At 43.4% G+C, this 22,071-nt stretch overlaps 1 protein-coding gene and 1 non-coding gene across 2 annotated transcripts; both read right to left on the bottom strand.

The window, feature by feature from the left end:
• Positions 1-11,604: 11,604 nt before the first annotated feature.
• On the bottom strand, positions 11,605-11,678 carry TRNAV-CAC. Its single transcript has one exon. It is a non-coding gene; the product is annotated as a tRNA-Val (tRNA).
• Positions 11,679-20,658: 8,980 nt separating this feature from the next.
• LOC125507553 lies at positions 20,659-22,037 on the bottom strand. The gene is made up of 2 exons (XM_048672097.1): positions 21,951-22,037; positions 20,659-21,402 (listed from the first exon to the last, which is right to left on the bottom strand). Exons 1-2 carry the CDS (start codon positions 22,035-22,037, stop codon positions 20,659-20,661), a joined length of 831 nt encoding a protein of 276 aa, XP_048528054.1.
• Positions 22,038-22,071: the final 34 nt, after the last annotated feature.

The raw sequence follows: 22,071 nt of genomic DNA, 5'->3' as shown, positions 1-22,071 counted from the left end.
CCAGAACTAACTACTGTACTGGGATCGTTCACTGTAGCAAGATGAGGTAATGTAGTACGATAACACTCTAGCATTTTGGTTTACTGTAGTAACCCAGTTTTCGACGGCACCATGGGCTTCTATGACTGGTGGGCAACGGCCCTCCACGACTCCCCGGTAGGCCAGCGCAAAGGCCTACCTTCTCTCATTGCGTTGACTGTGCGGACCATATGAAGGCATCGCAACGCTTGCATCTTCGATGGCATAGCACCTTGCACCACCCTCGTGATTGATGACATCAAGGAGGAATCTCGCACGTGGGCCGGCACTGATGCCCGAGGCCTTAGTTCGATCATTGGTGTAACCTGACTTAGTTGTACACGGGCTGAGCACCCCCTCCTCTGCTCATAGCAACCTCATCAGTGCCTACCGGTGTACGCTTCATGAGGTCCGCCACTGTATGTTTTCCCCTTCTATCAATGGAACTATAAGCTCCGCGCATATTTGCGACAAAAATTATTTTGAACTTTTTCTGAAAATATATAACCATTTATAAAACAGTATTAGAAATTCCAATAATATTTAGAAAATGCCAATCATTTTTAAAAACCTTGAATGTTTTTTGAAAACCAAACAACTTTGATATGCCAACTTTTTTTAAAATGTGAACACTTTTTGGTTTTTTTTATTTCAGGAAAATGTGAACAATTTTGGATTTTTCAATTTGTGAACATTTTTTTTGAAGATTCAAACATATTTAGAGAAACACGAACAAAATTAGAACTGTAATTTTTTTCCTGAAAATACGAAAGTTTTTAAAATTTATGAACAGTTTTAGTTTATAAAGCAAAATAAAAGGTACAAAACAGAAAATGAATCTTTGTTTTTAAGACAAAAAAGAAAATAAATCTTTGTTTTTAAGACAAAAAAAAATCTAGAAGGTTCCCATGCAGTAAGCGAAAATCGGCCAGCCTATCCGGAACGCTCGCCTAGGTCGCAGTGTGCACAGCCTCGGAAAACCCTACTTCCCGCTCTTTGGGACAAGTGGAATATCCTAACGGACGCTCGTTGCGTCAACTTGTCGAGGCTTCGCACAAAGGGGGAGCGACTTAAGCGATCAAGATGGACTAGCCCAATTAGGAAATAGCGCCTGCGCTACAGCATCCGGTTTTGGGAACCTTCTGGAAGGTTCTTGAACCGAGTTTTCACTGGGTTTTTTCTGTCTGTCTTTTTCTTTTTGATTTTTTCTGTTTCTTTTTTTTCTTTCTTTGTTTTTCTGTTCCCTTATTTCATTTTTCAATTCCCTCTTCTTCTCATATTATTTACTTTTTGTTCTTAAGAATTTAAAATTCTTTTCTAAAATTCTAAAAATGTTCAGAAATTCAAAAAATGTTCTTGTTATTAATTTTTGTTCAATAATTAAAACAATCTTCATTTTCTAAAAACTATTCCCATATTATTGAAAATATTTGCTTTTCAAAAAATGTTTATAAGTTCACAAAATGTTAACGTTCTCAAATTACGTTTGGGATTTCAAAAAATCTTCCCATTTCAAAATTTGTTCACCAATTTAAAAAGAGTTCACGTTTTCAAATTATGTTCCGAGTTTCCATAAATGTTCCCATTTAAACAATTATTTGCAAATTCTAAAAAATGTTCATGTTTCAATTTTTGTTTGGCAGTTTCAAAAAATGTACGCATGTTTTAAAAAATGTTTATATTTTCAAATTTTGTTGCAAGTTTCCATAAATGTTTCCATTTAAAGAATTGCTCGCAAATTCTAAAAAATGTTCATATTTCAATTTTTGTTCGGGAGTTTCAAAAAATGTATGCACGTTTTGAAAAATGTTCATGTTCTCAAGTTTTGTTGCGTGTTTCCATAAATGTTTCCATTTAAAGAATTGTTCGCAAATTCTAAAAATGTTAATTTTCAATTTTTGTTCAGGAGTTTCAAAAAATGTACGCATGATTTAAAAACTGTTCATGTGTTCAAGTTTTTTTCGGGAGTTTAAAAAAATCTGCGAGTATCCAAATCTTTTTTGATTTTCAAAAATGTTTGGGTTTTCAAAAAAACTTTCACGTTTTCTATTTCTGGGAGATTTTACAAAAATGTCCCGTTTCCAAAAATTGTTTGTGTTTTTCGAATTGTTGAGTTTTTTCAATTTTTATTCACAATTTCTAAAAGGGCTCGCTGTCTCACAACCTTCACTGTTTTTCTCAAACATAACATTTTGCGTAAAAGAAAATAAAATCCGGCTGTGCGTTCGGTTTTGTTCTTAAGATGTTGTGATGCGTTACAAACCAGGTAGCTCTCAGGTTCGAACCCAATTTAGGGCATTCTTTTTATCGAGCGCTGCATTTTTTTTCGTTCGGTAGCTAGCGATATGGGCCGGCCCAGTCGGGAGACCCTCTGTGTGTCAGGTCGGCATTCTGCCGCAAAGAGCGGCAAATAGGACCTCCCGGGACAAGTTGCCGCAGTTTCGCAGAAGCGAGCGAGCGAGCGTACGGGGCTGGGCCGGCCCATCTAGCGTTTCAGCGAGACAAGTTTTCCGGAACCTTCTAGCCGGTATTTTTCAGTTTTAGGAACCTTCCTGAACCAGCTTCTCTTTTTCAGTTTTTTACGTTTTTCTATTTTCTTTTTCTCTCCTTTTCGTTTGTATTTCCTTTTTCTGCTTATTTTTTCTTTTCTTGCCATTTTTCTTCCACTTTTCCTTGTCTCTTTTTCAAAATTATTTTCCGTTTATCCCAAAATGTTCAGGAATAAAAAATGTTCGAACTTCTAAATTTTGTTCACATTTTTGGAAAAAAATATTGGTTTTCAGAAAAAAATAGAAATTCAAAAATTGTTTGCTTCTTTTAAAAAATTCCAAAAAATGTTTGCATTTCTAAAATTTGTTCACAAACTAAAGAGTTCATGGATTTCAAAATTATGTTCCCATTTTTCAAAATTTGTTCACATATTCATAAAATTTTCATGTTAGAAAATTGTTCATAAATTAGTAAAATGTTCGCATTTTTTAATTTTATTCATAAATTAAAAATGTACCCGTTTTCCAAATTTATTCACAATTTCAAGAAATAGTACGTTTTCGAAATTTGTGCACAAGTTCAAAACATTGTTCATGTTTTCAAATTGTTTGCCAATTCAAAAAATGATCGGGAAATTTTGATGTTTACAAAAGTGTTTTTTTAGAACTTCACGAACTGGTTTTTAAGTTTTGCTGCCGCTGTTAGTTTCTTTGACTTCACGTTGTAATTCTTTCACTTGGGTGAGCCAGTTGCGGTGGCTAGCGTGGCGTGTGCATCTGCAGCAGGTAGTGGGTTCGGTGCCATTCGCAAGCTATTTTTGTGATTTTTACCTCGGGCAGCGAAGCTGCCATAAATGGGTCAGCCAAGGATGAGCTGCGCCCTGTGCGAAACCACGACTCCATGCTGCAATAAGCGGCACATAGGAGGTCCCCATGGGCTCGAAGATCTGCTGCAGCGAGCGGTAGATAGGATTTGTGATGCGATAGCGCAAAGCATTTCTTCGATCTCGCTGAAGCGTCTACAGTTACGGGCCGGCCCATTCGCGCATGCTTAAAAGAACTAATTAGAGAAAAGGCGGCTTGAAGGGATTCAATCCCGCCATAACTTGGAGCTGCTAGCCACTAGGCCACCGTTTGGTTCTTTTGAAAATAGTAGGTCATGACATTATTAAAGAAAAAGAGTCGTGTTTTCACTATTTTTATGGGGTTATTTGTTTTATGTTTTTTCTTGATTTTTCACCGGCTTTTCTTTGTTTCTTTCTCTCTTTTTGTTGGGTTTTCTCTTTTCTTTGTTTTTCTCTGGTTTTTTTACCAGCTTTTTTATTTTCTTTCCTTTTATCTTCATTTTCCTTAGTTTTTTCCTGTTTTCGTCGGTTTTTATTTTGTTTTCTCGGTTTTCACTAGATTTTTTCTATTATTTATTTTTCCTTTGGTTTTGATTTTTTTTTATTTCTCGCCTTTTGTATCTTTTATTTTCTCTCAGGTTTCATCTTTTATATACACATTTTTTATATATAACTAATACATTTTTTCTAATACATGTTTAACATTTTCCAAATGCTTATTTACATTTTATATACAGATTGACATTTTTTTCGTATATGGTCAACATTTCTTATACATATTTAACATTTTTTTAATAATTCTTGGTTAACATTTTTCAAATACAAGTTTAACATCTTTTATACATGATCAACTTTTTTTATAAACGTTTAACATTTTTATATACAAGTTTAATATTGTTTTCTATATACATTTAGCATTTTTCAAATACAAGTTTCACATTGTTTAACACATGGTCAACATTTTTTAATACACATTTAACATATTTTAGATAAAATTTTAACATTTTTTATACACATGTAACATTTTTATAATACAAATTTAACATTTTTAATACATGGTCAACATTTTTATACGCATTTAACATTTTTTATATAAAATTATGCATGGTCAACATTTTTTATACACATTTCACATATGTCAAATGCAACTTTAATTTCTTTTAAATATGTGGTAACATTTTTATACAAATTTAACATTTTTTCAAATGCAAGTTTAGCATTTTAATTACATGGTCAACACTTTTCCTATACAGATTTTACACTTTTGAAATGCTTAATTAATATTTCTCTTATACTTGTTTAGCTTTTTTAATGATTAACATATTTTAAATACGTGATCAATTTTTCCAGGCATATTTTATACTTTTTGTATACATGGTCAACATTTTTCTGTGCACATTTAACACTTTTCAAATGCATAAACATGACAAAAAACCGACAGTGGGCTGCAGTGCACTCGGCCAGCCGTACGCTCACGCGACATCAACGTGCTTCAGCGAGTCGGAAGGCTGGCTCGCTTTAAGCGAGGTATAGCAGCACCCGTGCAATAGTGCCTGTTGTAGCCCAAGCAGGAACGGAAATGGGTTTGTTGTACCCCCTCAATTAGTTATTTTTTTTAGTAATCTCGCCAACTTTATTGATTCAAAAATATGTTCATAGCTACAATATTTGGGTCATTAGGGGTACCTAACCAAATATGTCTACCTATGGCTAGATTACAAGTAAACTTGGTGAGATTGTAAGCCTTAAAATCGAAGTTTCTACGCTCATGCACAAAGATATAGGAAGTAAAACTGGAACTACGAGCTAAAAATTCATGTACGATGGCTGCATTTGGACCTCCTGTTCCACCCTTGATGTCATTAACTACTCCTTGACATTCCTCAAGTCTGAGATGTTCTGAGTAGCAAGATCTTCAGCCAAAGCGAGCGCTTCCCTGCAAACAAAAGTCTCCAAAATCATTGGGTCCGTCACACCTTGATAAACAACTAACGAAGATCGATTCATATTTATGTGAAAGTGGAAGCCATGATGAACAGGTACTATTGCATCTAGGAGTGGAAGTCGACTGCAAGTGGGGTATTCACTGTCAAATCTTTTTACTTGGATTTAATTAATTCTGGCTCAATCCCAAGACCGATTCATATTTGGAAAGTCAAGGTTCCCTTGCGAATTAAAAATTTTATGTGGTTTGTCCACGAGATCCTTACCAAGGACAATTTGCTTAGGCGAAGATGGGTAGGAAGTGCACGCTGCTGTTTTTGTGATCGAGATGAAACGATACAACACATTTTCATTGACTGCCCTCTCGCGAAGTTGCTTCGGCGTACCGTTCATATAGCCTTTAATATTACTCCTCCAGATAGCAGTGAAACGTTATTGACGTGGTTAACTGGAGTAGACTTAGTTGTTGTGGCACAGATTCGAATAGGAGTATGTGCTTTATTATGGGTTATACGGACGGAATATTTTAAATTTGTTGCAGGTTATATTCAGAGCTACAACATGGATTCGTACGTGGTCCTTAATCACTCATACGGACTTCAGACAACCTTTGATTACTGGGTGCAACCGGTGGGAGTTGGTAGCGTAGGGTATGTTTAACCGGTTTGGATGATGATCCATTAATAAGATAGGTGTTTAGTCATCATATCCTGTTTTTATGCTGGTTGTGGCTTTTTGTGTTCCGTGGTTCTGTTTTATTTTGCTCCGATTGCGAGCTGTTTTGATTACAGACTATGTACTTATTTTGCACTTTTTAATAATATGGCCATATACAATTTTCGGATGCAGAGGTCGAGGGTGATCCTCCTTCTAAAAAAAACTACCGAAGAGCCTAGAAAACAGTCATGTTCTAACACGACCTGCTGCTCTGTTTACAATGCTATACGACTCGTGTTCTAACACAACATGCTGCTCTATTTACACGTTCAGATAACCGCTAGAAATTGTCTACAATGCTATACAAGTCATGTTCTAACATGGCCTGCTGCTCTGTTAAATTGCCTAGAAAACAGTCAACCTGTTAAAAGCATCCTAATCTCATTCATGGCTTCAGCTCAGGAGGCCGATAGCGGGATTGGTCTCACAGCACCATGTATGCTACGGAACGCAGTCTCGATCCTCTCTTTTAGCGCAACATTCTTGCGCTCAACGTCACCGCTCCTCCCATCCAAATGCACGACATCTCCATCCAAAGTTAGAACAAGCTTCCCTTCCTCCGTGACTTTAATATCACCGAAGAGCGACACCATGAGAGCAACTACCTCTCTGTTCGGACTTACTGGCTAGCTAATTCCCAATGCCTACAATTCCAAAAAAAAATCAATTGACGCCCTACTCCTGACACCAAATCCATACATACATCTCAGCGCACACCTTCTAAAACTTGCTCCAGCTATATTTGTTCTAGTGATCCTTTTACACCGCACATTGAAAAGGGGATGTGTGTATACAAGATAGTGTGGATGTGCCTACTATATATTGAAGCTCAATACAAGGACGTTAACTCTATGTTAATGATAGTGTAAGGTGTGGTAGGTGGTATTTAAATCAATGCAGTGCGTTTTCAGAATTACAATTTTCTAAATTACAAGTGTGGTAGGTGGTATTCTATATAATTGTACAATTGAACCTTGCTAATCATTTTTTTTCATTATTTTTTCATTCAGACGTGTCATCTCCTACTATAACGTTGGCATCCAGGCACGTGATCTCTTACTTCATATTTTCCTAAGTTCGGAGAGCCCTGTGCCAATGTGACCGGGTAAGCCCTAGCGCATGACAATTGACTTTTTCACTTATAGAATAGATATTTACAAGTGCACACTGCATGCCAACATTTTTTATGCAAGTGTTCAACTGTTATTATATCACATTTAGTCGACTATCCAAAGGCATATCTTGTTTTTTATGCAAATATTGCTTTAACTTTGATCGAATTCAAACATGAGAAATTTAAGTATCATTTTCCAATCTCTTGCAAAAAGAAGGACGCATTCAGTACAAACCACATTTTCAATGATTCATGGCTGGTTTATGTTTCAACACATTGTGTTAAAATATTTGTTGGGGGGAGGGAGGGGACAGTCATATCAGGTACTCATGTATGTCCAGGTGTCCTTTTTAGACAAAAGCTCCGCTGGTATCATGTAACTTCTGAAGAAATGTTGTTGGCGGTAGAGTGGATGTGTTTTACGTGGAGAGGCGGAGTCTAACGGTCACCTCATTTTTCTTTCCCAACGCATCGATGCTTGTGTGACGTCGGTGAGCATGAGCTTCGGTTGTCCAAGCTCACCAAGAAGCACGGACAAGTTCATGCCGAGAAGCATGGACAAGTCAATGCCCTGCGGTTTCTAAATTACAATTTTATAAATAAATTTTATGTTTTTTTAAGGTTTTCCAAAATACGAAAATAACACTCTACACATGGTGGCAGCTGCGCACGGCCCCAATTTTTATCTCTACTATTTTGGACCATGAACTCTCTAACGAAACTAAAGTTATTTTCGTGACGCGTGACCAGCCAGGCAAGCAAAAAGGCACTTGTGCCAAAAAGACAAAAAAAAGACAGAGAGAGGTGAGAGAAAAGAACCTTTCTATACAATGAAAAGGAAATTGTGCCCAAAAGGCAAGCAAAAAGGCAAAGAGAAGTAAGAAAAAACCATTTCTATACAACTAAAAGGCATGTGTGCCAATGCCATAAAAAACCTGACACCTTATATATATAAAAAGGCACTTATGCCAAAAGGGTGCGTAGCTAGCTACCACCATGCGTGTGTAGCAACACCATCAAATATTACAAGGAAACGTCATGCATAGGTTCATGTGAATATCTCGCTGACATCAAATATTACAAGGAAGCGTCAAAATTCTATATAATTGTACAATTGAACCTTACTTATAGGTTTTTGTTATTTTTTCATTCAGACGTGTCATCTCCTACTAACTCTTTGGCATCCAGGCACGTGGTCTATTTTTTGCAAATACGCAAAGCGTTGATAGATAGAAGAGTACAACATAGAGATTACACCAGCCCACATGACCACAAGCATGGGTCTAGGGTTTAGGGCTCTTACTACATATTTTCTTGAGTCTGTGGAGCCATGCGCCAACATTACCGAGCAAGCCCTAGCGTATGACATTTCCAATAGATATTTACAAGCGCACAGGAAAATGTGATCAATTTTTATGAAAGTGTTCTACTGTCATACCAGTTTTTATCGATTGTCTAAAGGCCTTTCTTAGTTTTTATGATTGCTTCAACTTTGACCAAATTCGGGCATGAGCAAAGTTAAGTATCATTCTCCAATCTCTTGCAAACCACACTTTTAATGGCATGTGTAGCTCCTGACGTAATTCAGTACAAACCACACTTTCAAGGGTTCATGGCTGGTTTATGTTTCAACACGTTGTGTTAAAATATTTTGAGGGGTATAGCCATATCAGCTACTCATGTATATCCATCCTAGGAGTCCTTTTCAGAGAAAAGCTCCGCGCCAGTATCTTGTAACTTCGGAAGAAATGTTGTCGAGGGGAAATTGGATGTATTTTCCGTGGTGATGAAGTCTATCGCGGTCACCTCATTTTTCTCTGTCCGGCATCGATGCTTGTGTGGACATCCGTGAGCCTGAGCTTGGGCTGGCCAAGCTCACCGAGAAGGATGGACAAGTTCATGCATGTGGGCTGTGGCGCTTGCAGCTCCGAAAGAGAGGTCTAATCGTGAGGGTTGAAAGGTTTTTTGGACGCCGGTTTGGGCAATGTGCCTTTCCCGTACTATGGTTTTTTATTTTGTCATTGACTTATGATGTGCTTAAAGTAGCCTTTTTTTGTCGCCATGGAGGTTGTGGAGGCATAGGGAATCGACAGGGAGCAAGGTGGACGAGAGTGGATTTTTGAAACCCGGGTGTATTGGAGGACCTTATTTTAAATACTTTGAAAATCACATTTAAGGTTTCAAAAAATTCTGAAAACAATTCTACGTGATCATATGGATGTATACACATGTGCAAAGTCTGCTGATGAAATAAGTAAATATGCGACCTATACAAAAATGACAAAATGGTAATTTCCAAATGGTGAATAATGCATGCACTGTTCATCTTTCCAAAATCACGATTTTGTCATTTTTGTGTAACTCACATGGTTACTTATTTCAGCATCAAAATTTACACATGTGTAACATACATTCATATAAACATGTTTATTTGTTTTGAGAATTTTTTAAAACTTCAAAATAGCATTTTGACACAGTTCAAAAAATAGGGCTTCAATGCACCCGGGTTCCAAAGTGACTTTTTGCAAGGTGGACTCGTTACTACTGGGTGCACGAAACTTGCAACTACAAGATGCAGCTGGAACTCGCTTGGGCATTGACTGATAACGTTCAGGTTACTTTCCTTAGCTTTGTTTTGCATTATGCTGGGTGTGTTCTGCTGGAGGAGCTCTTACGTGAGCTGGGTATTACTCTTTCCTAGAGTTTTCACTTGAGCTATCATGTAGCTTTCAGTGTACCTGGTATTCCCGCCGGTTGCTATATTCTACGGGTTCAGTGTTGCTGGTTAGTAGCTTGGTTTATCTCCTATAGCATATTGTTGCTGGTTCTCCCAGGTAAACTGATATGCATTCTATAAATTAGAGCTCTCAAGCCATCTCTTTGGCAAACACATAACAGCTCTTTCCCGGAGCCTACAATTTCTAAAAAGAAGACGTCCCACATGCACCACATCTAACATCCATCTCGGTACAAACCGCCTCACTTGTTCCATCTATATATATTAGCTAATGAATATCATGGATGTGGATGTACCTACTATATATCGAAGAATCGGTACGAGGACGTATTGCCCTTGATGTTAGTGATGCTGAAGTTACGATGGTTGTTGTTTCAATAAATCTTCTGAGATTTCTCATAGTACAACTTTATAAAATTAGATATGATGTATACCATTTTATAGTTTTGTAAAAGGTAACATGTATTATTATGAACATTCCATGGCCCATGGAGATCTTATAAAAATATGTAGTTGCCCTTTATCAAGAGATAGAAAACCAAATTTATCTGTCTCATTCAAGCACGTCATCCCCTAGTAGCCCCTCTCGCGTTCGGACGTGTCACCTCCTCTTAGTAACTATTTTCCTTTTCTTCATATTAAGCCACTTCATATATGTTGGCGAGTTGGTGATGCTGGTAGAAAGGCGAGGAGCAGGCGCACGGTGGCAGCTGCAAAAACGCCTCTGGTCGCTCCCAGTCCGGCACCTGGTTGATTTGGAGAAAACATCGGAACAAGGATGAACATCCACGCCAGCCTCTAACCTGGACAGACCAACGCTTGAATTGGACAAAGAAAACATAATATACCGAGAAAAAGAATCCACCTTTTCTTATTCTTTTTCACAAACAGTACACCAGCATCTTACCCTATACGTGCAATTTTAATCAACAAATCGTTTTGTTGGTTGGGGTATAAGAGAAGAGCATATATATATATATATATATATATATATATATATATTGTTGGGGTATATGAAATTGACTCTTGAAGCGTAATGGGATTGAGGCTAACTTAGCGAGACATATTCGGGTTGGAGCTTGTGCTTTGCTGTGGACTATCTGGACTTGCAGAAATGATTTGGTTTTTAACAGACTATCATGTATACATTTTTTGCAGGTCATATTCCGAACTACGGCACTGATCCGTTCGTGGTCGCCACTCACCCAGACGGAGGCCAGGGAGCATTTGGTTACTGGGTCTTTCCGATGGGAGATGGTAGCTCGGAATATTTTCAACCGGTTTGGATGGCGGTCATGTAATAGGATAGGCACTTAGATTTCCTATCTATTTTTTTTAGCCAGCCGGTTGTGGCGTCTTTTCTCGGCTAGTTGGTGTTTCTAGCCTCTTTTTGGCTCTGTGTGAGCTGCCTGTACTTTATTATTTTTTGGAGATCTTTGGAACCATGTTGACACTATTTTATTTGATTAATAAGAGGGCCGTATGCATCTTTCTGATGCAGAGGCCGGGGAATAACCCCTTTTCTAAAAAAAAAAAAATTTGACTCTTGAAGCATCATCCTGGTGCTGCACTTTTACAACTATTTTTGTCCAATGTGCATCTCCATCGGTACTTTTAACAAATGTTCCAGAACAAACGCGGCAGATGATACTAGTATTACCACGATTTTGTTCAAAAATGCGAAGCGAAGTTTAAAAAAAAGTAAGAATTATTTTTGTAAGTGCAATATATCAAAAAAAATGTCTGAGCCCAGGTTCGAACTGGGGACCTTTAGTGTGTGAGACTAACGTGATAACCAACTACACCACCCAGACTTCTTTGGGCAGAGCTTTCACGGTTTGTTATTTGAACGTTGATTCTCGTAGTCTGGCAGAGACAAAGCAGCCGTCGTCGACGATTTTTCTGACAGCAAACATGGTGTTGTGAAATTACGGAACAGAATTCCACTGTGACCTTTCCTGTGGTGAAAGTATTTTTCTTTTTTTGCGGGGAAGGTGAAAGTATTTTTCAAGAAGGAAAGACACTCCTACCCGTACTCTGCTCGGCAAATTGGGGCAATCACTGTGCATACACCTTCTACAGGCGTTGTGCGCTTTGAAGAGGTTTCCTAGTAGGATTACACGGCATTTCGATCGTAAGAGCTCGTGGTTCTAATTTTAACTCTAGGTTGCAACAACTGCTCGGTGATCGCATACCTTCCTTAGAGCAACTCTAGCAGACCCCTTAAATCACATTGGAGGCGAAGGTGCGGTAGGTACTCTTAGAGGACCTATCCACGGTGGTAATTTCTCTGCCACAAAGAAATTCAAGAATATTGGATCGAAATAAAGAAGAAAAGTATAACAGGGTTAATATTTCAGAAGTTAACACACTACGAAAAATATAGTAGGCTTTAACTGAACAATAGGCAAACAGGACTGTCAACTATAACAGGCCAACCTTCAATCATACAAACTACGTCTAAACCACCTCAGCTTGATTGTTTTTCTAAAATGGCATAACAAGAATCTTTTTGGTGTGCCATCCGTATGTACAATTGTAAATTTTCAAGTAATGGCAGAGAGGATGCTTATCCTCAAAATACATAGCAATAAGTAATGATTTTGCTTGACATAAAAACACAATACTATGCTCCTCATCTTATCTAGACAACTTTGCGTGAACATCGCTTATCTATAGTTCACTTGGTCGTTAAGCAGAAGTGATCGTTGCCCCAGGCAGCGCCATGAATATGAGGAAGACCAAACATGAATATAAGGAAGACCAAACGAACACGGGACTATGTGGTGATGAAATGAGAGACGCCATTTACTGAATTTAACGTGGATACAACACATCCACTCAGTAAACTAAATCACATCATGTGATGAATATTAATAGTAAGATAATTTCCTCCCCTGTTAATGTGGTTCCAATATTAATAGTAAGGTAATTTTCTCCCCTTCTGAGGTGAAGCCATGATGCATTCAGGGTGCATTCAGGGTTAAAGGCATCTTGCATCATGGCTTCACCTCAGGAGGCCGACAGCGGGATTGGTCTCACAGCACCCTGAATGCGACGGAACGCGGTCTTTATCCTCTCTTTCAGCGCAGCATTCGGGCACTCAACATCACCGCTCCTCCCATCCAAGTAGGCGATATCTCCATCGACAGTTATAACAAGCACCCCTTCCTCCGCCACTTTAACGTCACCGAAGACCGACACCATTAGAGCAAACACCACCTTCTGCGCAACCATCTCCGTTTCCTCTTCCATCGGAACGGCCTTTGGTCCCTCACGCCCTATGTTCAAGATCATGGCCACCACGGAATCAGACACCATGTCGCTTATGGGATCAGAGGACCACTGTAGCGTCACGTAGCTCTCTGAATCCAGGCGGATGGTCACCCTCTCATGAACAATCAGTGTTGGAACATTGGCTTCGTCGGTTGATGATTCCACGCTCTCGTATATTTGCCTCAGTCTGTACTTGATGACTTCAAAAGAACCGGAATATGGGACGGCGAGCCGCTGAGTAATGTTGGCGGTAGATAGCTGTGTGTGCACCCGGAGGTCCTCAGGAGCCATAATCTGGTACGTGAAGCCCTTCTTCACAAGCAAGCCACTGACCGAATCTCCCACTTCTGGCACCTTTTCTGCCAATCTGCCAATTGCCTTGGCCGTCTTGTCAGAGCTGAAATACAGCTGCACTGGTTGGCAGTTCTTGGGAAACACGATCTGTGTGTCTGTTCACTCGAACTGAGTGATCAGCTTCTGTCTGAGCCTCCCCATCTCATTTGCTTCCCCGTGTACAAGAATAATGTTGGCTGGGCGAAGCTCGCCCAGGAAGCCGCTCGTCTGTGGGAAATCCGCGTGAGCTGAAAAGGAGATGTAGAAGATCTGCATATTGAGAGGAGCAGTGAGCCCATTTACTAGCTGCACTTTTCTCGGCTCAGTGATGATCTCCTTTGCGAGGGAGCCAGCAACAGCATAACCTGGAAAAACACATGTGTTCTTATCTGTGCACCACTTGTTTTTGTTTTTTTTTTGAAACGGAGGCAAAAGATTTGCCTCATATCTTATATACTTAAGAAGTTCACCCCACTATCATATTTATCTCAACATGTAGCCCATCCACCTCATCAATCATGCCATGTCATCAACTCAGAACCTACATGCATGCCACGTCATGCGTTCAGTTTATAGTCTTCCGCAACCAACACAAGACAAACCACAAGGGTCTGTATAGGACACATCTAGATGTGACATAGTTATGTCACATCTAAGCTGATTTCCACTTTGTTTGTGGTCTATTTTTTTTGTCCTAGTTTTTTTTTGTTTCTTGTTGCTGCATTATATATTTGTGGGAGCTTAGATGTGACATTCTTAAAAAACATCTAGATGTGAATTAGACAAACTGAACCCCAAACCCTCTCGTGCATTTTATTTACAGCCGTAAACCACCGATAGCCACAGCGTTTACTGCCCCCGCATCCCCGTTCCTGTCCCCTCCTTGGCCTTTTATTATGGTTTTTATTAAGTTTTAACAAAGAGGCGAGTGCATATACAGGAACCGGACCCAAAGGAATAGTAACAACTGCAGATAAGAACAGGGCACAGATCGTTACGCTTCGTCTCCCTCCCACATAGATCTGAAATGTCCACCATTATATATTGGAGGTAAGTTATCCGCCACTGTTCAATCCATCTGCTACCGTGCACTTTCGTTTCAACTTCTAGATCATCCAACTCCTTAAATTGCGGCGTGCAGCACTAGGTAGAAGCGCATGCGCAGTTGATAGACATCCCCGCAAGCAGCGCACAATCAGTTGGCTGCTTGAGATCCGGCGGGGTGAGCATGACACGCTGGCGCGGCTATCCATTAGCGTCTTCTGCGAGCCGCGAAGGCAGAGATCCGTGTGGGCCTCGGCGGTGACAGTGGCGACCTCAACCATTACGAGGGAGGTCAGCGGAGCGCAGCTAGAGCACGGGCCAGAGACTTGAGCGATCTGCAGCCAACGGCGGGCCAGTGGTCGCGGGATTATCACCTTGCCGGCGCCCACCGTCCATCGGCCATCGCTGGTAGCCACAGTATCCTGCGTCAGCGCCTGTATATGATTTATGTAACGAAGGAGGACCGGCCGGTGTGGTACGGTGTGATGGTAGGGGTGGGTTGTTCTATGACTCCCAGCCCATCATGGTACAGATATCTACCATGTTGGTCCTCAATTAACAAGAAAGGCATGTGAGTTTAATATGCATCACGAGGTAGGTAAAAGAGTCTCTCACCTGAAGAAAAATTCCCGAGCATGATCCATTTTTCTGCGAAATTATTCAGCATATGGTAAATTCAGTAGCACTGTGATCATTTTTCTAGATTTCAAAAAGAGAAGAGTAGATCACTGGTCTATAGTGGTTCACGTTCCAGGTAAAGGTTACCTGCTTGCATCTAATTTTGGTGTGGTGTTCAAGCTGACGAGCTAGCATGGTTTGAATCAGATGCGCTTGCTAGGAATGAGGCTGCATGTGGAAGGGTCGTCCACTGGAATATATGCCAACTATACTTAAGATGGGTAAGTATGTATATCATATTACCGCTGATGGTTCTTCGATGCTAAAAGACTAGCTAGCGATATCACCATATTGTGCCTGTGATGTCAATATGTTCATATGTTGTTAGCAAGGAGATGGTGGGGATATCAGACCATTCCTGAATAGTTTATCACATGATGCAAATATGTTTGTCAAGTACAACAAATACCATTGAACTAAGCATGCATCGGACAGAGCACTCAATGAATTATATTTTTGATCATATGTAGAGTGGCATTTTGGTATTGTAACTGTACAGTTGTTAATGCACTACCTACTTTACGAATTATAGTTCTGTTGTACATATCTTATCGGTGATAGGTGGAGAATGGCGTTCTCGCTCCCAGAGCGCGCTCTCCCGCGTGAATAGCAAATGTTTTCAAAAGAATTTGTTTTTTTTTGTAGATGTTCGTGTTAGGGTCGCAAGCATCCTGAAAAAATTTGATGCGAAACGGAGCAGCGGTATTTCACCGGTGAAAAAAACAAATTTAGGATGACATTTTGGGGTAATATTTGGTGTTTATTTAGTTTTTTTTCACAGACCAAAATGTTTAATCGCTTTGCCTACAAATTTGCATGTAGCATTTGGATGTGACAAAGAACACATATAATTTTTGTTGGAATGTTTTTGGCATTACAAAAAATATTTTCATGCCAAAAACATTGTTGTAATCATCGCCCCTTCTTTGTCGGAGCCGGGCAAACATTGTTGTAGTAGACAGTCGGGAAGTCGTCGTGCTAACGCCCCATAGGACCAGCGCACCAGAACAGCAACCGCCGCTGATGAAAAGAAGCATAGACCGGAAGGATCCAACCTGCAGACACACGGACATAGACGAGCGAAGACCGGATCCAGTCGGATCCACCGAAGACAAACGCCGACCGGATCCCATGAGATCCGCCGGAGACAAACCTCCACACGCCTTTCGACGATGCTTGAAACATCACCAGGACGGGGGCTAGGCGGGGAGGACCTTATTCCATCTACAAGAAGCCGCCACCGCCTCATCTTCTTGAGCATGGCACAAACTCTAACAAAACTCAGAAAAACATCTAAAAACGGAGCCCTCCCGCCGGCAAGGGCCGGGATCCACCGTGCCTCCATGATCCGAGGACCATAGAAGATAAGGCGGACCGGCGGCGCCGGCGAGAGGCAAGGAAACCCTAGATGGGAGTTGGGCATGGGCAGGTTCAAATTGTTGATCCTCAATGCCCATATTTCTGCAAATATGTAACCTCAACATGCAATCATGCACGAGAAAAGGACCACCTCAACAAGCAATCATGCATGAAAAAATACATATGTTTATGCAATCTTTATTCAATAAAGATGGTAAAACAATACAATAACCGAATACGATAAAGCATGTCTATTTTTATTTCCAATTCATATTGTATAGTTAAATATTCATTTTCACACAACCAAGTAGCACTTAAATATATTACAACCAATTCTCGCAGCAACGCGCGGGGTATCATCTAGTATTAAATAAGGAGGAGAGAGAGTTTGTTACAACACACATCCAAGTTACGGCATGACAATTATTCTCGCAATAAAAAAGACCCTAGTTTCTTTGCCCCAGCTTTGATCCAAAGGTTTGCCTCGTCTTCAATGATGCTGAGCAAGATTTGCGGAGGTGTGCTCTTTTGCCTGAACACTCTTGCGTTGCGCTCATTCCAGATGACCCATGACACTAGCATGGTAATCGATGCCTTTGCTTTTCTGTCGGTGGTGCCCGTGGTGCATGTGCTCGCCCACCAGGCATGAACGGAGTCAAACAGGTGCCATGTGGACGTGTCCATGTCATGGATGCGAAATTTCTGAATAGCCATGTTCCAAAGCCTGAGAGTGAAACGGCATCTGAAGAAAAGATGAGGGCCACATTCCTGCACCCCTCGGCACAAGGGGCAGGGGCCACAGTTAGGCCATCCTCGCTTCTCCAATCTGTCCGCAATCCAGATCCTATCTTGAAGCGCGAGCCAAGCAACGAACTTGACTTTTGGTGGGGCCCAAGCCTTCCAGACCATTTGGTCCATGGGGGAGAGGACCAAGCCCAAAAATTGTGCCCTGTAAGCGGAGGCCGCGGAGTAGTGCGCCGCGGAGTAGTGCCCAGATTCCGTGTGCTTCCATAGGATGTCATCCTCGGTGAGCTCATCCAGGTGCACCTCGTGCAGTAGCATCCAAAGGGTGAAGAATTGCGCAACATGCTCGATGGAAATAGATGCGGGCGGTCTGATTTTGAGGATCCACGCGTTGTCCTTGAGGGCCTCCCGTACCTTCCAGTGCTTCCGGGAGGAAGTCTCATAAATGAGCGGAGCAATGTCTTTGGGCTTGCGACCAAGGAGCCAAGGGGAGTCCCAAAATGGAGTCTTCGCACCGTTCCCAACCGTGATGGTGGTACAGGCATAGAAAAAGTTGAGGTCCTCCTCATCGCATGGATTCCCACTCCCAACCCACAACTTTGTGGGCTCCTTCCACTCGTACCAAGGCCACCGCAAACGCAAAGCCCGCGCGAACTTGTTGGTGTTGAGGACCCCGAGTCCACCATAGGCGAGCGGTCGGCTGACAACATCCCAATTGACCTTGCACTTTGCCCCGGATGTCGTATCCGACCCCGACCATAGGAAGGCCCGCTCAAGCTTGTCGATGTTTTGCAAAATGGTGGGTTGAATGACAAGTGGCGTGATGAAGTAGATCACTTGGGAAGCGAGGACCGACTTAATAAGGGTCGCGCGACCAATGATGGTGATGTTTTGGCCGTCATATGTAGTCAGTCTACTTGCCACTTTAGCGACAAGAAAGTATAGGTCGGCGAGCTTCAGCTTCCACACAGATAGCGGGAGTCCCAGGTAGCGGAGCGGAAAGGAAGCCCTGACAGCCGGTAGCCCTTGTGTGATGTGACCCAAGTCAAGGTTGCCGCACCGAATGGGGACCATTGAGCTCTTATGAAAATTGGTGCAAAGGCCGGTGACTTCACCAAAACCTCGCAGAATGGCCGCGAGGTTGTCCACATCTCTTTTGATCGGCGCTACAAACACAGCCGCATCATCCGCATAGAGAGAGGTTCGCACCATGACCCCTCTCCCTCGGACCTTGTGAAGAAGGCCCTTCCTTGTTGCCACATCAAGGATTTGCTTCAATGGGTCAATAGCTATCACAAAAAGGAGGGGAGAGACGGGGTCCCCTTGCCGTAGACCCTGGCCATGCTTGATGGGGGTACCAGCTACCCCATTCAAGAGGATCCTCGAAGATGAGGAGCATAGCAGAGCCGCAATCCACTCTCGAAATTTGCTTGGGAAACCTCGCCTCCGTAGGAGGTCAAGCAAGTACTCCCATTTGACAGAGTCAAATGCCTTGCGGATGTCCAGCTTGAATAGGAGAGAGGGAGTCTTGCTCTTGTGCAAGCGTCGTGCAAGGTTTCTAACATACATGAAGTTGTCGTGGATGCTCCGTGTTTTGATGAACGCACTTTGAGCGTTGGAGACGAGGGCGGACATGTGCGGGCCAAGCCGGATAGCGAGTACCTTCACGATGATCTTGGCGACTGCATGGATGAGGCTAATGGGCCTAAAGTTGACGATGCTCTCCGCCCCATCCTTCTTTGGAAGCAACACAATATTCGCAGAGTTGAGCCAGTGTAGGTTTGTTGTGTGGAGGGAGTCAAAGCGTTGAATCACCCTCATGAGGTCGTGCTTGATGATGCCCCAACACTTTTTGAAGAAGAGGCCGGTGAAGCCATCTGGCCTAGGCGCCTTGTCGCTCGGCATGCTATTAATCGCCTCGATGACCTCCGCCTCAGAGAGGGGAGCGTCAAGCTCACGCAGGTCATGCGACTCCAGATTGAGCTCCTCCCAATTGAAGTCCTTCGTGCTTACGCTTCCTCTTTTCACTACTTGCGAGAAGTGGTCATGGATTATCTTCTCCTTGGCATTGTGTTCGGTCACCCACCCTTGATCCTTCATAATCCGGTTAATATAGTTTTTCCTCCTTCTCGTGTTAACGCGACGGTGAAAGAATTTGGTCTTGGCTTTAGAGAAGAGGCCTCTACTCCATTCCGTGAGACGCTTCGTCGTTTTCTTGAGCTTGTGGAAAAGGATCATGTATGGGTCGGTATGCTCAACTGGCTCGGCCCAGGCCTTGTGGACCACGTCATAGAAGCCTGGCATAGAAGCCCAAAAGTTCTCAAATTTGAAGGTCCTAGGCCTCCTTGGCCCCTTATCTTCAGCAAGCAGAAGCGGGCAGTGGTCGGAGAGGGACGAGGAGAGCGCATGTAACACATGGTCATTGAATGTTGTGTCCCACTCCGCATTGCAAAAGAAGGAGTCGAGCTTGCAAAGGGTAGGGTTGGACCTCTCATTGCTCCATGTGAATCTCCTATTTTGGAGGTGGATTTCTTTGAGCTCACAACTGTGGAGAGTTGCACGGAACCGATTTATACGGCTGCAGTTCACGTTCCTCTTGTTTTTATCCCTTGCCCGGTAAATTTGGTTGAAATCCCCGGAGGCTATCCAAGCCACACCAGCGGGTGGCTTTTGGCCAACGAGCTCGTCAAAGAACACATCTTTGAGCGAGTGGTCGGTGGGGCCGTAAACGGTGGTTATCTTGAAGCTCACGCCTGAGTCTCTGACACGAACCATGGCTGAGAGGCAGAAGGTGGTGATGGTGATGCTGGACATCTCCACCAAAAGGTCATCCCAAAGAAGAAGGATACCACCCCTAGTGCCATTTGCTGGACGTTGTGCGAAGCTACACAGCCTATGCCCCCCCCCCCCAAGAAAGCAGTCGTGAACTGATCGATATTGTCAAGCTTCGTTTCCTGGAGGCACACTACATGACAGGAGGAGGAAGCGATAGTAGCATTAACTGTCGACCGCCGGTTTGGACAGTTAAGGCCCCGGACATTCCAGCTCAGAAAGTTTACTGGTTGTGATGACATAAATTAACAGCGAGGACCCTGGAGCATAGCCACTGAACATAGGCAAGAAGAAACATGGCAGCATCTGAACTGGCAGCGAGAACAGCAATTTGTGTGCACACATATGCGACAACCAACACCCGCGGTTGCATAGATAACCTGATACATGGTGCATATACAGCACGCCCACACACTTTGCTACCAAGCTGAAACTTGACCCAGCACCTAACCATCCGGCAACATGCAAATAGTTGTACTAACATAGCAACTAACAACCCAGATTATGAGTAGTGGCTCAGGACGCTGCCTACTGCAGCACGGCCTCCTCGTCGGCCCTCTCCAGGTCCAGCGCGCCTCCTCCTCCATGCGCCAGGAGGGCTTCCTCCACAGCATCTGCATTGGCGTCGTCTAGCTTAAACAGGCCTCTCATGGCTGTGAGCACCTCCGGCGACAAATGCTCCTTGAAGCGGTCCGCGAAGGCGTCCAAGGCTGCGGTGGTGACGTCCTCTCCATCCTTGACGATGCCGAGAGAGCGACAGACCAGGATTTCTGCCGCGCGAGCCATGGGCGTGGCCTTGGGGCGGCTTGCCGTCTTTGTCTTGTGCAGCGAGAAGGTGCCGCCGACCCCGGAGATGGAGACTCCGGCCATTGTTTTGCGACGCGTCGTAAGAGCCCGAGGCGGTGTTGGAGCCGGGGTGGGCAGGATGGCCTCCTGCCTATCTTCAAACAACGGCGCAAGGCACTGCAGGCCAACAGCACCAGAAGCATCGACCCTACGGCGCCGCACGGGCGAAGGGGTGCGGTGCACCGGCCCGCTGGACGGCAGTGGCGGCATTGGCGAGGCCTCGAACCCAGGGGGCCTGGATAGGGACGGCACAGGCAGTAGCATCGTCGTGGGCGCACAGAGCTGTAGCAGCGCCCCACTTGGCTCCCTTGGCAGCAGCGTGGCCGACTGAACTTCATTCCTCTTGGACCTGGGTGACAGCGGCAGAACGGAGGTTGGTGAAAGCGGCGGCAAAGAGCTGCCTAGAGAGGCCACTTTGGAGGCTACCTGGACTTGCCATCACCACTGACGGACCAACATCATGGAAGTTGTCTATCTTTCCCTAATAATAAACCACCGATTAATTCTGGTCGTCCGTCGTTAGGCATTTTACAAAAAAACCCTCCTGTTTTCTGGAAATTGTACCCGCAGTCTCTCTTTAAGTGATATCTAAAAAACGATTCGGTTTTACAAATTAACCCCTGGATTTATTAGATTTCAACCTGAGCTCCTTTCCTCTATCTTATCCAGACGCTCAACTCCAGCCGCGGCGGCGCATGACTCACGCACACCCTCCCCGCCATTCCTCCCGCCGCCTGGCCCTCCGCCCTGCAGTGGTGCGCCTGAGATTGGGGGCACCACCGCTGCGTCCGCGCTGGTCCTGGATCCTAGACGTCGGGCCTCCCCGACCTTCGATCCCCTCGCTTCAACGGCGACGGCAACCTTCCATTGACCGCCCGATTCCGGCCAACTCCGGTGCCTTCCCCGGGCTTCCGCTCACGGGAACGGATCCCCTCGCCGCCCCTACCAATTCTCCCTGCAGCCGGCCTTCGCACTGACCCGGCGAGCCCCTTGGCCACCGAGGAGACGAGTTGCGCCGCCCGTGAGCTCCTCTCCCGATTCCTCTCTTCCCTCGCCCGCATCGGCCACCCGAGTAGGAGCACGCCGCCCTGCCGC

Source organism: Triticum urartu, chromosome 5, assembly GCF_003073215.2.
Source record: "Triticum urartu cultivar G1812 chromosome 5, Tu2.1, whole genome shotgun sequence".
NCBI classification, from domain to species: Eukaryota; Viridiplantae; Streptophyta; class Magnoliopsida; order Poales; family Poaceae; genus Triticum; species Triticum urartu.
The sequence above is the reverse complement of the archived record's forward strand: the minus strand, read 5'-3'. Positions and strand labels throughout refer to the sequence as shown.